The sequence below is a fragment of the Ammospiza nelsoni genome, chromosome 10, assembly GCF_027579445.1.
Source record: "Ammospiza nelsoni isolate bAmmNel1 chromosome 10, bAmmNel1.pri, whole genome shotgun sequence".
Lineage (NCBI taxonomy): Eukaryota > Metazoa > Chordata > Aves > Passeriformes > Passerellidae > Ammospiza > Ammospiza nelsoni.
In genome coordinates, this window is record NC_080642.1 from 1,266,237 (window position 1) to 1,279,446 (window position 13,210).

The 13,210-nt window shown below is 55.0% G+C and overlaps 1 protein-coding gene across 1 annotated transcript in view; it reads left to right on the plus strand.

The window, feature by feature from the left end:
• The first annotated feature begins 10,589 nt into the window (after positions 1 to 10,589).
• Positions 10,590 to 13,210, plus strand: part of LEKR1 (leucine, glutamate and lysine rich 1) — a 30,189-nt gene continuing 27,568 nt past the window's right edge. Inside the window, exon 1 of the mRNA XM_059479408.1 lies at positions 10,590 to 10,651. Within this exon, the coding sequence (XP_059335391.1) occupies positions 10,604 to 10,651 (48 nt within the window). The 5' untranslated portion in view covers positions 10,590 to 10,603. The remainder of the gene's footprint in view (positions 10,652 to 13,210) is intronic.

Below are 13,210 nucleotides of genomic sequence, written 5' to 3' on the forward strand. Positions count from 1 at the left end.
CAGACTCTTACAGGAGGAGCTCGTTAGCTCTTCCTTCCTGTGGTTTTCATGCTGAGTTGCTAAGTTTTATGGATTAGCAAGAATTCTAAAAGATATGGCAAAGCAATGCTGGCTCTTGCCATACTGAAGTGCTTACTGAGTGAGTTTAATGAGCCAGGTTTGGGAACGGATTGGCAGCTCCATAAGTAACCAGACCTCTGGAAAATCCATACCAAGGCAACCTGATCAGCCAGCTGTACAAATATCCCACTGACCTCTTCCTGCCGGACAGCCTGATTCCTGAGAAACTCTGTTTCCAGGGGAAAACCACGAGAAATTCCCACAAACTGTCCTTTCCCAGCCTGCCAGGGAGGGAGTCACACCCGGGGCAGGCCTGGGGGATCTCCTTGGCCCAGCAGTGCTGCAAGGATTGCTGATCTCCTGGGATAACTGGGACTCCCAGCCATCCTCCATCCAGCTGAGATGGGATTTTTGTGGGTGTTGTGTATTTAATTCAGCTGTGAGAAACCTACAGCCCCTGACATCACTTCCCTGGCCGGGGGATGTTTGATTTTTCCCACGTTATGGTGGGATAATGAGATGTGTTTTCCTGTGTGGTCTCCCAAGGGGCCCTCGGGCAGGAAAGATTCTTCCCCATTTCCTCTTTTCCCTGTGAATTGAGGGAATGCAAGAGCACGAGGGACCTGGGTTGTACCAGAATGTGAATTTGCAGGTCAAAGAGTGAAATATCTGAATTTCAAGTCTATCCATGTGGATTAATTATCAGGATCACGGGATAAATGAATGTGGTTGAGCAGGAATGACAGAACTGTGATGGAGAACATGGAGGTTGGGAAATGCCCTCCTTTTGGGAGAGGCAAGTTTTGGAAATCTTAAATAAATGTAGGATTTAAACAGAGAAATGTCACTGTGCAGTAGCTATTTTGACATTGCCAGCTCACTTCCCAAGCCCTGTTGTTTTGAAATGAGCTCTCGGGGTTGAGTTTAACATCCTTGCTTTCAAAAACCCAAGCACACAAAAGGACAAGGTTTCCTTTCTCGTTTTTACTGCTGTTTCCAGTCCAGCTCTGCAATGCTATTTTTAGAAGCCTGTGTTTTAATGCTGTGGCATGAACTGCTGGGATTTCCCCTGGCTGATATAAAAGAGAGGATCTGCACTTTGGTATTAGCAGTCAGCCAGGAAATCCGTGCCTGGTGCCAGAAATGGGCCTTCCTTCATAAATCTGTATTTATTTTCATTTCCTTGAGCAGCAGTGACGTGCCAGATCAGCTGTGCTGCTGTCCTGACACATTCTGGAGTGCCATGGAGCAGGGGAGGCTGGGCTGGAAAGCAGAGACAGGATTTGCCTCTGATTCCCTGGGGACACGCACAGCTGGGAAGTGCTGGCTTCAGGGAATGGGGATGGGACTGTGATCCCATAAAGAACTGGCAAAAGGCACTTCCACAGGGAGCTTCACACGTTTCAAACTAAGTGATCAGTCCTGTCTGATTGCCCTTATCACCTTGACAGAATTGTCTGTTATAGATTTCTTACAAAGCAGGAAAGCTGTGATCCAGTGGGCTGAAATAAATGGAACAATCCCTGGAAGTGTCTGAGGCCAGGTTGGATGGGGTTTGGAGCACCCTGGGATAGAGGAAGGCGTCCTTGCCCACTGCAGGGTGGAATGAGGTGAACTTTAACGTCTCTCCCAACCCAGATCATTCCACAATTCTATAATCCAGAGATCTGGATGCTCTTTCAGCTTGGCCTGTCTGAGCAAACCTCTCTTTCAGTGTAAAATGAGGATCATTCTGCCAGTTGATCGTTTCATCATCCCTGGAGGTGTCCAAGGAAGGCCTGGCATGGCACTCAGTGCTCTGGGCTGGGGACAGGATGGAGATTGGTCACAGATTCGGTCTTGGAGGCTTTTCCAGCCTCAGTGGTTCTGTGATCCTATGACTCAATCCACTTTCTGTGCAGTCTGTGAAGGAAAAAGGCTCTGTATGAATAACCTTTAATTACGCTTCCTTTTGGATCCAAGTTAATTCCCAAAACTCCCGTGTCCTGTGGCTGGTCCCTTCCCCTCCACTGGGAAGGCTTTTCAGGGTAAGGGTTACGTGAAGCACTTTCTAAAGTTCTATTTTTGAGAGTTCTGAAAGGTGACACCTGTGTGGAAGTCATTGCCATCCTTAAAATAACCGGGTGGCAGCTCGGGGCACCGTGACATTGGTGGTGAGCAGGGACACACGTGGCACAGGGGGAGTGGGACTGGCTCTTATCGGAGTTTCAGAGCACCAGGTACCGTGGAGCTCAGTCCTGACAGGGCCCCAAGGTGTGACAGCTCAATAAATATTGAATGTGCCCTTAATCTCGGGGCGGGGAGTGCTGTACCCCCAGCAGGAAGTGCTGATCCTCCCCGTGTGAGTGCAAGATACTACAGCGAGTATCTCCCACCCTATCGGCCCAGATATGGGAAGTGTACTCAGAGGGATATTGTGCAAAGAGCAAACAGCAGCAGGGAGAGCTTTTGTTCCACAGGCACCGAGCCCAGGTCAGCAGGTGACACACTGCAGAGCTCCCAAAACTACAGGCTTGGAGCCAGATCTGACTTGGTCTGGAAAGGGAGGTTCCCTCCCCAGAAAGGGGGGCTCAGTGTGGGGAATGGGAGAAGGGACAATGCAGGGACAGCGGGACACAGGGACAGTTGTGAGCTGATCCCAGCGCTGGGCACCCCAAATCCTCCCCAGAAAGGGGGGCTCAGTGTGGTGCTCTCCTGCAGAGGAATGGGAGAAGGGAGCAGGGACAGTGGGACATGCTGTGAGCTGATCCCAGTTCTGGGCACCCCAATCCCTCCCAGAAAGGGGGGCTCAGTGTTCCTGCAGAGGGATGGGAGAAGGGAGAGCGCAGGGACAGTGGGACACGCTGTGAGCTGATCCCAGTGCTGGGCACCCCAAATCCTGCTGGGGGATGTGGCTCTCACCCCGGAGAACAACCCACGGCCCTTCCTCTGAGCCCTGAAGAAAGGCCAGCAGGTCAAGGCCAGGCAGCTGTGTGTGTGTGACTGTGGGCTCTGCGGGGACACAGCCATGGCTCGTGAGGGGAGGCTGCAGTGTGGGTGCCAGGCTGGCTGTGTGTGGTGGTTTCCCGTGGCGCAGCCGTGACTGATGCCCTGTGACAGCCCGTGCGTGGCGCCTGCTGCTCTGCTGGTGCAGCTGGGGGCTCTGTCACTGCTCACCATCACCTCACGACAGCAAAACTCTTTGGGAATGAAATTTTCTGCCACGAAATGGGGACTCACGAAAGCAGTCGCTGCAACCCCTGGGAATGAACTCACTTTTACTTTGTCACGGTGCCGTGAGAAAACGGAGAATTCTGTGGCGCACTGTCCCTGTGCGGTGTGACGGGGCTGTGGGGTCCTGAGTGGCACCTTTGGCTTTAAGCCATCAGCCCTTTAGCATGGACCCACAGAGTGTGGCAGCAGCCTGAGTCCCTGCAGGAACCCCGGGTCCAGCCTGAACTCCCAGCAAGGCTTGTTCTTGCACACAGTGATGAGATCCCAGGATCCCTGAGGCTGGAAAAGCCCTTGCACACCTTCGAGTCCCAGCTGTGACGGATCCTCACCTTGTCTCAGCCCAGAGCTCTGAGTGCCACCTCCAGCTCTTTCTGGGATGGGCACTCCAAATCTCCCCGGGCAGCCCCTGCCAGAGTTTAACCCTTTCCATGGGGAAACTCGTCTTGGTGTCCACCCCTGGCCCAGCCTGGGGCCGTTCCCTCTGCTCCTGTCCCTGTTCCCTGGGAGCAGATCCCAAATCCCCCTGGCTGTCCCCTCCTGTCAGGAGCTGTGCAGAGTCACAGGGGCCCCCCTGATCCCCCTTTTCTCCAGGCTGATTGCCTTCCCCAGCTCCCTCAGCCCCCTCACAGGACAGACTGGATGCAGGTGGTTGTTGCCATTCCCTGGGGAACAATTCCCTGTGACATATCTGGGCCACCTTTGGTGTGCCCTCCCTCGTGCCCTGGTGGCTGCAGGCTGGGGCTGCATCTCCTGCCAGCCGTCCTGCACTGCAGCATCCTCTGGCAGGGCTGGGTTCTGTGTGAGCTCTCCAGAAACCCTCTGGCAGTGTTATCACCATGGTGTGTCACCACGGCTTCCAAATGGTGGCTGCAGGCCACCAGAGATGGGGACAAAGCTGCTGGTGCCATGTTGTGTAAACAGGAAGAAAATCTGCCTGTTCCCTCGGTGACTCCATGGTGACCAGGAAACACTGGCCTATTTCACAAGCCTCCCCTGCCTCTCAGGGGTCACACACAGGGTTTGCTTTCCCAGAGCCACGGACACCTCTTTGTGTGTCTCTGACAACTGAGTCACAGCTGCCTGGGCTCCAAGGGACCTTAAAGTTCAGGGACCCCTGGCAGGGAGTCCCCACTCTTGATCCCAAACGCACCAACAGCTCTGGGCCTTCTGCTGGCAGCTGTGTCAAGTTCTTCAATAGCTTTTATTTGGGAAAAATCACAAAGAAACCTAAAGATTTTAAAGCAATCTAATCTAAAATCTCCTTCCTTAAACTATTTAAGGTACTTTGAAATAGCGAACAGCTTATGGAAACCATCACGTGCAGCAGATTCCCAGGAATGGGGGCAAAGTTTGTGATGCTGAGCGGTGCTGGAGGAGCCCCAGAACAACCACGCTGAGGGGTCTGTGCAGGGTTCTGTAGCAGAGCCCTCAGAAAGCAGCCAGCACAGTGAGGTGGTGGCTGCTACAGCTCCTGCCCATCCCCGGGCTCCACAGGCTGCCAGCTCAGCTGGCATCAGGCCATGGGTCACCTCAGGTGGCCACGGGTCACCGCGGGTGTCCTCAGGACACGACGGCCGAGCTCTCGGTCAGGGCAGTACAGAGGGCCATCCTCTGGCCATCACCTCCCCCAGGATCAGCCTTCAGAGAGCAGGAATAACCATTTTTGCACTTCAGTAAACATTATCTCTGTATGGATGTTAGCTGCAGTCTTGCCCTTGCTCCTTTTGAAGTCAGTGGGTTTGACAGATGAGGAAACAGGTTCTAAAGGAAAGCAAGAAAAATCCTATTCCGCCTTATTTTCATCCCAGTTCCCCACATATAAGGGTAGGGCTGCTTCTTTACAGTCTGTTGTAGCAACAGCCTGCAACCAACACACGTGCTGTTATCTCTCCGTGGGAGATAAATTTACATTGTCAGGCCATGCCATGGAAATGCAACATTTGCATTTTCCTGTCAGGATGTGCCAGGACGCTGCAGGGCCATCCCAAAGCAGGAGTTGGGCACTGAGGTGAGCTGGAGGAAGGAGCAGCCTGAGCTCCTGCCAGGCACTGCATGCTGCTGTTTAAAAGGGTTTAAAGGGGGATGGAGAGGAGCCCAAGCAAAGCTCCAGAGCTGTGTCACCAGTAAATATCATAACACAGTCTCAGGGCTTGCAAAGACTAGTCCTTACTTGTTTGGGCATTCCCACTCCTTTCCTTGTAGGCTGGGAGACCCAGGGATTGTTTCTGCATGCAGGAACTCAGAATGATGCACACACACTGATCTTGCCCCCTGGATTCGAGTGAGCCCCACCATCCTCCTTGGGATGCTCCATCCTCTAAACATCCCAGCCTCCTTCACTTGTGTTTTCTCTCTATTTTTTCTGTTTTACAGTGACTCCACAGTTTCTTCGTCACTGCCGGGTGTTTCTTCCAGTAGCTCAGCTGTAACATCTGTCTTGTTTCACCCATCCTTGTCCCCTTCCAGTGGGGAGGGCTTTGTGTGCAGTTTCTGTTTTGGCAGGATTTTCAGGTTTGTTTTTTTTTTTTTCTTAAAGGCAGCAGTAGAAACGTTTCACTCCCTCCAGTTCCTGTGTTTAAATTAGGAAAGAGCAGATTGCTGGTGGCTGGGGGGAACAGGGAAGATTGATGGGGTTTCTGCCATCCCATGGGAGTTCCCTGGCAGGCTCCTGGGAAACTGCTGAGTCCTGCACCTCACCCTCATGGTAACAGCTCTGTTTTGCCTGAGGAGCCCTCAGGAGTGCCACCATCATTGTCACCCAGGAGCATTAGGAGATCTTATAGCTATGCCCTTGAATGCCTTAAAAATAGAGAGCAAAACCTCCTACCCCTCTGCACCATCTCCCAGGGCTTGGACTCTTGTTTGGACCTTTTGACAGGAGAAGAGGAATTGGCCTCAAGCTGTGCCAGAGGAGGTTCAGGTCAGATATCAGGAGAATTTCTTCATGGAAAGGGCTTTTCAGCACTCCAAGGGGCTGCCCAGGGAGGTGTCCAAGGAATGACTGGATGTGGCACTCTGGGCTGGTGACAGTGCAGTATTTGGTCAGTCAAAAGGTGGATTCCATGGTCCTGGGGATCTTTTCCAACTCTAACGATTCTTTGATTCCCTCCCCAGATGCCATCCTGCTGACTGGTCTGTGCCCTCTGCCCATTCCTGACTGCCAGAGCTGCCCCTGTGCTCTGCATTCCCTCCTCACTCCAGCCCTGGATCCCTGACGCTTTTCCTGGCACCGTTCCCAACTCCTCTTGCTGCCAAGTCAGACTCAGTACAAGCGTCTTGTATTCCCTTTCAAATCCTTTCCTATCGTGGCAAATAAACCCACTGTCCTCCACACACACGCTCCTGATATTATCCTTGACAGCTCTTCACTTCTGGCACTCAGCTGCTGCTTAATCATATGGTTTCTTTCTCTGAGTCACCTCGTGTGCTCTTGCAGCCAAGAGCTTGACTTTGATTTGGCAATGTCACGGCAGGAGCACATCCCTCGGGATGCCGGTGCTGCCCCGCATGTCCCACTGCCACCAGCACGCTCCTCTGTGCCCTGCTCTGGGCCACATCGGTGCCTCTGGAGAGTGGGACCATTCCCTCCCCTCTGCCCTCCCGCACAAGCACCCCGCTCCACCCTGCTCTCCCCGATTTTATCATTTCCCTGCTGCTGTGCAGAGTTTCTGTTCTTAGCACACAGCGACCTGCCTGACCTTGACTCCCAGGTAGCCCCGGCGCTCAGATCCCTTCTCCAAACATCCTCCCACTGAGGCCCCTCTCCCCTCACTCTCGTCCTTGTGACATTTGCAAAGAGGGGGCAAACGGAGCAAACCAAACAAACCCAGCAAATACCGCTGGAAAAGGGGAACCAACACGATGTGCAGGGAGCACCAGGAATAAATAACCCGGCTGCCTTGCGAGCCCTGTCCTTCCCCTGACCCCTCGTGCCGCACGTCTGCTCCGTGCTGCGGGCCCGGCACGGGACCCCCGCGCCTCCCCAAATCCCCTGTGTACCTACGGAGCGATAACCGAGCTCTGCTCCTCCCTAGGAAAACAACCGGAGCTTCCCAGAGGAGCTGTTTGCAGACAATGCTGCAGAGCCGCTTCCCCTCTCCGCTCCCTGTACCGCGCGAATGTAAGGGCAGCCTAAAGCCCGAGGGCTGGGATAAAAGTTGGATTTCTCACTGCCCAGAGAATGCTGCAGGTGTGGACACACCTATTCACCCTCCCAGCCCCTCGGCCGGTCCTGCTTTGTGCGAAGAGAGAGAGTGTTGGTGTTTATTGCCTTTTTCCCCAGCTGCACACTGGCACGGACTTTGCTCCTCTGGGCTGGGATTTCTAAGCAGCGGGAGGCTTTCCACGTGTGTTTGAGAAGGTACAAAGCCTGCCGGAAAACAATGGAAATAGCTGCCTTATGACTGCTGCGTGTCACGCACTCGGTTCTTGCCCGCTCGTTTGTCCTTGGAGCTGCTCGCGCCGCCTGGAACCTGATCCCGAGCGATGCCGGGCGCCGGGGCTGGCACGAACACCGGCACCGTGCCACGGGCACAGACACGGCCGTGCTCCGTCCGGCCCGGCCGCGGCTCGAGGCCTCGGGCAGGGCTGACCGACCCCCTCAGCCCCCGGAGCCACCGCGGATGTGTGGAGCGGGCGGTGGGCTCCGTGAGGAGTGGGGGCTTTGTGGGGGCTTCCTGCCGGGAGGAAACAGCTGCTTCAGAGCCGAGTGCTTCTCCTGTGCTCTGCTTCCCACAGGGCCCTGGCCTGGGAGCATCCCGGCTGGCTCAGCATGGCTCTGCCAGGTTCTCCACGCCTCCAGGACAGGATCTCCCCCGATCCTCTCGGACAGGCTGCCCTCAGCCTTCCCAAAGGACAGGCTCCCCCTGTGCAACTTTCCCTCAGACCTCAAAGACAGGATCTCCTTTATTTCCCCTACGATAGCCTCCCCTCAGCGCCCCAGTACTGGATCTTCTCATCCACAGGCTCCCCTTTGTCCAATCTCTTTCAGGTCCCCAAGCACAGGATCGCCTCCATCTCCACAGGACTGGATCCCCTCCAGGACAGGCTCCTCTCAGCCCCACCAATGCCTGTATCCCCTCAGAACCCTCTGGGACAAGCTCCCTTCAGACCCCCCAAACACGGGATCCCCAAGACCGGCTCCTTCAGCTCCCTCTGTCCAAGCCCCCTCCAGCCCCTCCTCAGCGGGCACAGCCAGGGTGGGGAGGGCCGAGATGCAGCAGCCTCCGTTCCCCCGTCCCTCCCTCCCTGCCTCCCTCCCTGCCTGCTGCGTGCTGCAGCCCGCCTTCCCCCCGGCCTGCCGCGCTCCCCCCGCTCGCCGCCCGCGGTGATCCGCGCTGAGCTCACGGCCGCGCCTCACGACACCCCGGCTCGGCACGTCAGCCCCGCCATCGCGTGAGAGCCGCCGCCCCCCCGCCCGCCGCCATCACGCACGGCGGGAACAGCTGCCGGCACGGCGCGGCCAGACCCCGCTCCCAGACCCCGCTCCCAGCCAAGGCGGGCTCTCGCCAGCTCCTATTAATGCAGATCTTAATTAATGACCCCCGCGGGGGGCGAGCCGCCCTTCACACGCAACACGCGCTCCTCCCCCGTTTGCCCGCGCCTGGCGTGGAAGCACGAAGAGGTTAAAATGGAGGCGGGGGCGTGAGGCGGCTGCCAAGGCGGGATTAGTGCGGCTCGGAGCTCGGCACGCAACGCGGGACGGGGCACGGCGGCCACACGCGAGGGACCCGCGGTGACACGCGTGGCACCGCCGTGCAGAGCTGAGGGGGAACGGCGGGAGCCCGAACCAGTGCACGGTGCCCTCCGTCTCCCCCCCGGTTTAGCATCCCTCTGTTGAGACAGCACTTACTCACCCTTTCTTCCTTTCCCCCCCTTACTGATGCAATTTTCCTTTTTTTTTCCCAATAAAGCTTTTGTTTCTGTCCCCTAAAATTCACCGCTTTCCTCAATCCAACCCCCCTTTTCTCCCTTATTCATCTCCCAACCTTACTAATGCTTCACCTCAGAGATGGGTCGCGCATAAATTAAATTAAGGTCACCTCGGTTTTTTTTTTTTTCTTTTTTTCATGGCCTGTCCCCAGGTTTTTTGTGTGTATCCCTAAATTATGGTTTTGGGGGTGTATTGTTTTTTACAAGGCTGTAGGGAATGTTTTGGGGATGTAGGAACTGCTTGGGGGATGTAGGAATTCCTTTGGGCAGATGGTCCCTGCTGTGTGATCAAGCCAAGTCCCAACAGGGACTGGGATTTGGAGGAAACAGCAACCCATCAGCGCTAGAAAGAAGGGCAGAAAGTGGAATTAATCCCGCTGAAACTGCCGAATCTCGCTGCCAATCCTTCCCTGATTTATTTATTTTCGTGACTGTGTGTTCGCTCCAGTGGATCTCACCGGGAGCTGGCGGCTCCCGGTTCATCCCGAGGTTGAGCTCGTGCCTCGGGTGTGACACGCAGATGACCCGGCTGGCAGGGCCGGATTTGGGGTGGTGGGGACTAATTGGGGGTGTCAGGGGTGGCTTTGGGGTATTGCAGCCGAATTTGGGCTGGTGGGGCTGAATTAGGAGTGCCAGATGCAGTTTTGAGGAGGAGCTTTGGGGTGTCACGATTAAATTTGGGCTGTTAGGGCTGGCGGAGGGGGGCAGAGGTGGTTTTGGTGTGTCAGTATAGACTTTGGGGACTTAGGGACAGGTTTGGGATGTCAAGGCCAAATTCGGGACATTGGGGGTGGCTTTGCGAGTACAGGGCCAAATTTGGGGTGGCAGGGCCAAATCTGGGATGTCAAGTTTTGGCTTTGGGGTGTCAGGGTTTCCCTTCGGGGTATTGGGGGGCTTCGGGGTGGCAGGGCTGAATTTGGGGTGTCAAGGTTTGTATTTGTTGTGTCAAAATCGAATTCAGGATTTTGGGACAGGCGTCGGGGTGGCAGGGAAGAATCTGGTGTGTCAGGGTTTGGCTTTGGGGTGTCAAGCCCAATTCGGGATGTCGGGGCCGGTTTCGGAGTGTCAGGAGCGGCTCTGGGGAGCCGTGTTGGTCATGCCAGGGCTGGCTTTGGGGTGTCAGGGGGATTTTGGGGCGCACTAAACCCCGATCCTGCGGCGAGCCCGGGCCGCGCTCTCCTCGCCGCCCTCACCTCAGCCCCTCTGACGCGCACGCGCCGTTGCCGCGGTTACGGCCGACGCCGCGGCCACAAAATGGCGGCGGCCGCCGCGCCCCCCCCGCCCCTCACGGGTCCCCCCGGCCGGGACCCCGGCGGGCCCTGAGCCCCGAGCCCCGGCCGCTCCCGGAACCCCGAGCCCCCGCCGCTCCCGGAGCCCGCCGCCCAGCCCGCGGGAGGCCATGGAGCGGCGCGGCCCCGTCCACGCGCTGCCCGAGGAGATCCGCAAGGTACGAGCTGTGGAAATGCCAGACCCCGACGCTCGGAGCTCCTGCAGCAGCTCAGGGATGTTGCACAGGCCTGTGAGCACCGGTGCATTGCCTGTACATTTTGGCCCTGGGTTAGGCTGGGTGCTGGATTTCCTCACTCTTTGTGCGGTGTAATTACAGTAATTCTATAGGAACCCTGCAGAGGAACTGCCGTGTCTGTGCCGGGGCTGTCACTGCAGGTGAGTTTTGGGGAACACCTCGCCCTGTGCCGGGGCTGTCACTGCAGGTGAGTTTTGGGGAACACCTCGCCCTGTGCCGGGGCTGTCACTGCAGGTGAGTTTTGGGGAACACCTTGTCCTGTGCCGGGGCTGTCACTGCAGGTGAGTTTTGGGGAACACCTGAGTCTGTGCCGGGGCTGTCACTGCAGGTGAGTTTTGGGGAACACCTCGCCCTGTGCCGGGGCTGTCACTGCAGGTGAGTCTCAGATTTCCCCTGTTCTGGCGTGTTTTGCTGCCGGGAGCTCGGAAGGACTGCAGAGCATGACATGTTCCAGAGGAGTATCAACACACACGGGGACGGAACATTCCCCTTCCTCTCCCCTCGTGTCTTTGTGTGTTCTTTTGTTTGCCAGACAGATGATTGCCGGTGTAACAGCGCTGCTGTTTGTATGGCTCAATTTAGGAGGAGGCTGCACTCAAGTGGAACACGAGTCACTTTTTGTAACACTATCAAGTTTTCACTCTGGCAGTACAACACCCAGCTATTCTCATTCCTCGGTCTGCAGCTCATAATTGACAAGTCATTTAAAAGCTTTGTGTACTCAGCCTGGAGAAATTCTGCCTGGCTTAGTCCAGGAAACTGTTCGGACAATTTCTGAGATGATTTCTGAGAAATTAAGGATGGGGAGGATGGATAAAGAAAGGGAAAATGAATACTTGGCCTTAAAAAAGAAGAAGGGGAGAAGCTGTGGAACTTTCAGAATCATGAGCAGCTGTTTTGGTAGCAGGAAGGATCCCACTAAGTTTGTGTATTTAGCAGTTAGTTTTTCTGCCCCAACGGGGTACAGTGGTGAGCAAAAATCAGTGTAAGCTTCTCACAGAAACAGTTGTACCAAACTGCTGAAGGAGGGAATCCTCCTGGAGCTGGTTACTGCTTAATATTTCCTTTAATGACTAAAAGCTGCAGTTTGTGGCACTTGAGCCTGTTTTATGTTGGGATCAGTTCCTGAGACAGTTCCTGCTCCACGTGCTCAGTGTGTGCTGGCACAGGAAGGGAGCAGCAGCCAGGGCAGGCACAGAAATGCAGTGACATGAGTTCTGTCAGCGCCAGTGTCAGTGCCTGCTGGTTACTGTTGAGCCAGGATCTTGGATTACAATAAGGAATATGCTGGTGCCAGTCAGGAAGGGGTGTGAGCACTCTGGGAACAGCATTAAACTCCATACTCTTAGCAAAAATAAGGCTTTTAAAATTAATCCAGTGCATCAATACAAAATCCATAATAACCTCCTTGTCAGACTTAACAGTCTGAGGGCTGTAATCAGGTCATAAGCAGAATAAAATGAACAAAGGGATGTTACACAGAAAGAATCTGTTAATGTATTAATAGTTTGAATAGCTCAATAATTGTAATAGGAATCACATGTGAAACTTGAGTCTTTGTTGTCCATCTGTCCAGGGCTGTTGAGGTTTCAGTTCTGAGCTGCAGGCTTTAAAATAATGACGTGACTGATGAGAATTTAGAAAAGAGCAAAAATAGTAAAAAGAGCTTTAAATTCTTCTAAGAAAGGATAACAGAGCTGGGTTTGCTCATTCTGGAAAATACCTGAGGGAGGACACAGTAACTGCTCACCGGAGGTGGTGGTTCATTTCCAGGTGCAAATGAGTCTTTTGCTCACATTTCTGCATGTGCTTTGGCTGAAAGCATTGCTCTGAAGCTCTGGAGCAGCTCTCCCGGCTGTTGCGGAATTCTCCCAGTGGGATTGTCACTTCAGCTTGTCCCTCGAAGTAGAGGATGGGGTAGACAATCTCTGGAGATCCCAGCAGTGCTGGGTACAAAGGTGATCCCACCTTTAACAAAACATCCAGTGCAGAGGACACAGGATTTGCAGATATGGACAGAGTTCTGCTCCTGTCCCATCCTCCTCGTGCCACGTGTAGCTCCAAGGCAGCGACAGCCTGGGGTTTGGGATGGGAAAGTGTCAGGGTTTGACACATCCTGTGCTGTGCTCATCTCCTCCTCAGCTGGCTCGTGTTGTAGCTGCAGCATGGTTACAAGGCACTACAAGTCATTCTCACCATTTCCTGCCCTTGTATCTGCCGTCCTTTCTGCACACATGTGCTCGTTCCCTTCCCGTTGTTCTCTGCTGCCCAGATTTTACAGCCTCTCCTTTGGAATCTCCCTGTCAGCCGGCTCCCGATGCAGCCAGATGTGAGCCAGCTGTGCCAGAGGAGCACATCCTCCTTGGGTGGGTGTCCAGGCCCAGGGAGCACATGGGGCTGCAGGGATGGAGCCTCTCAGGCCCTGAGGGCTGCCCAGAGTGAGGGATGTGCCCTGGCCTGGCACTGGGCTGGCATGGATGG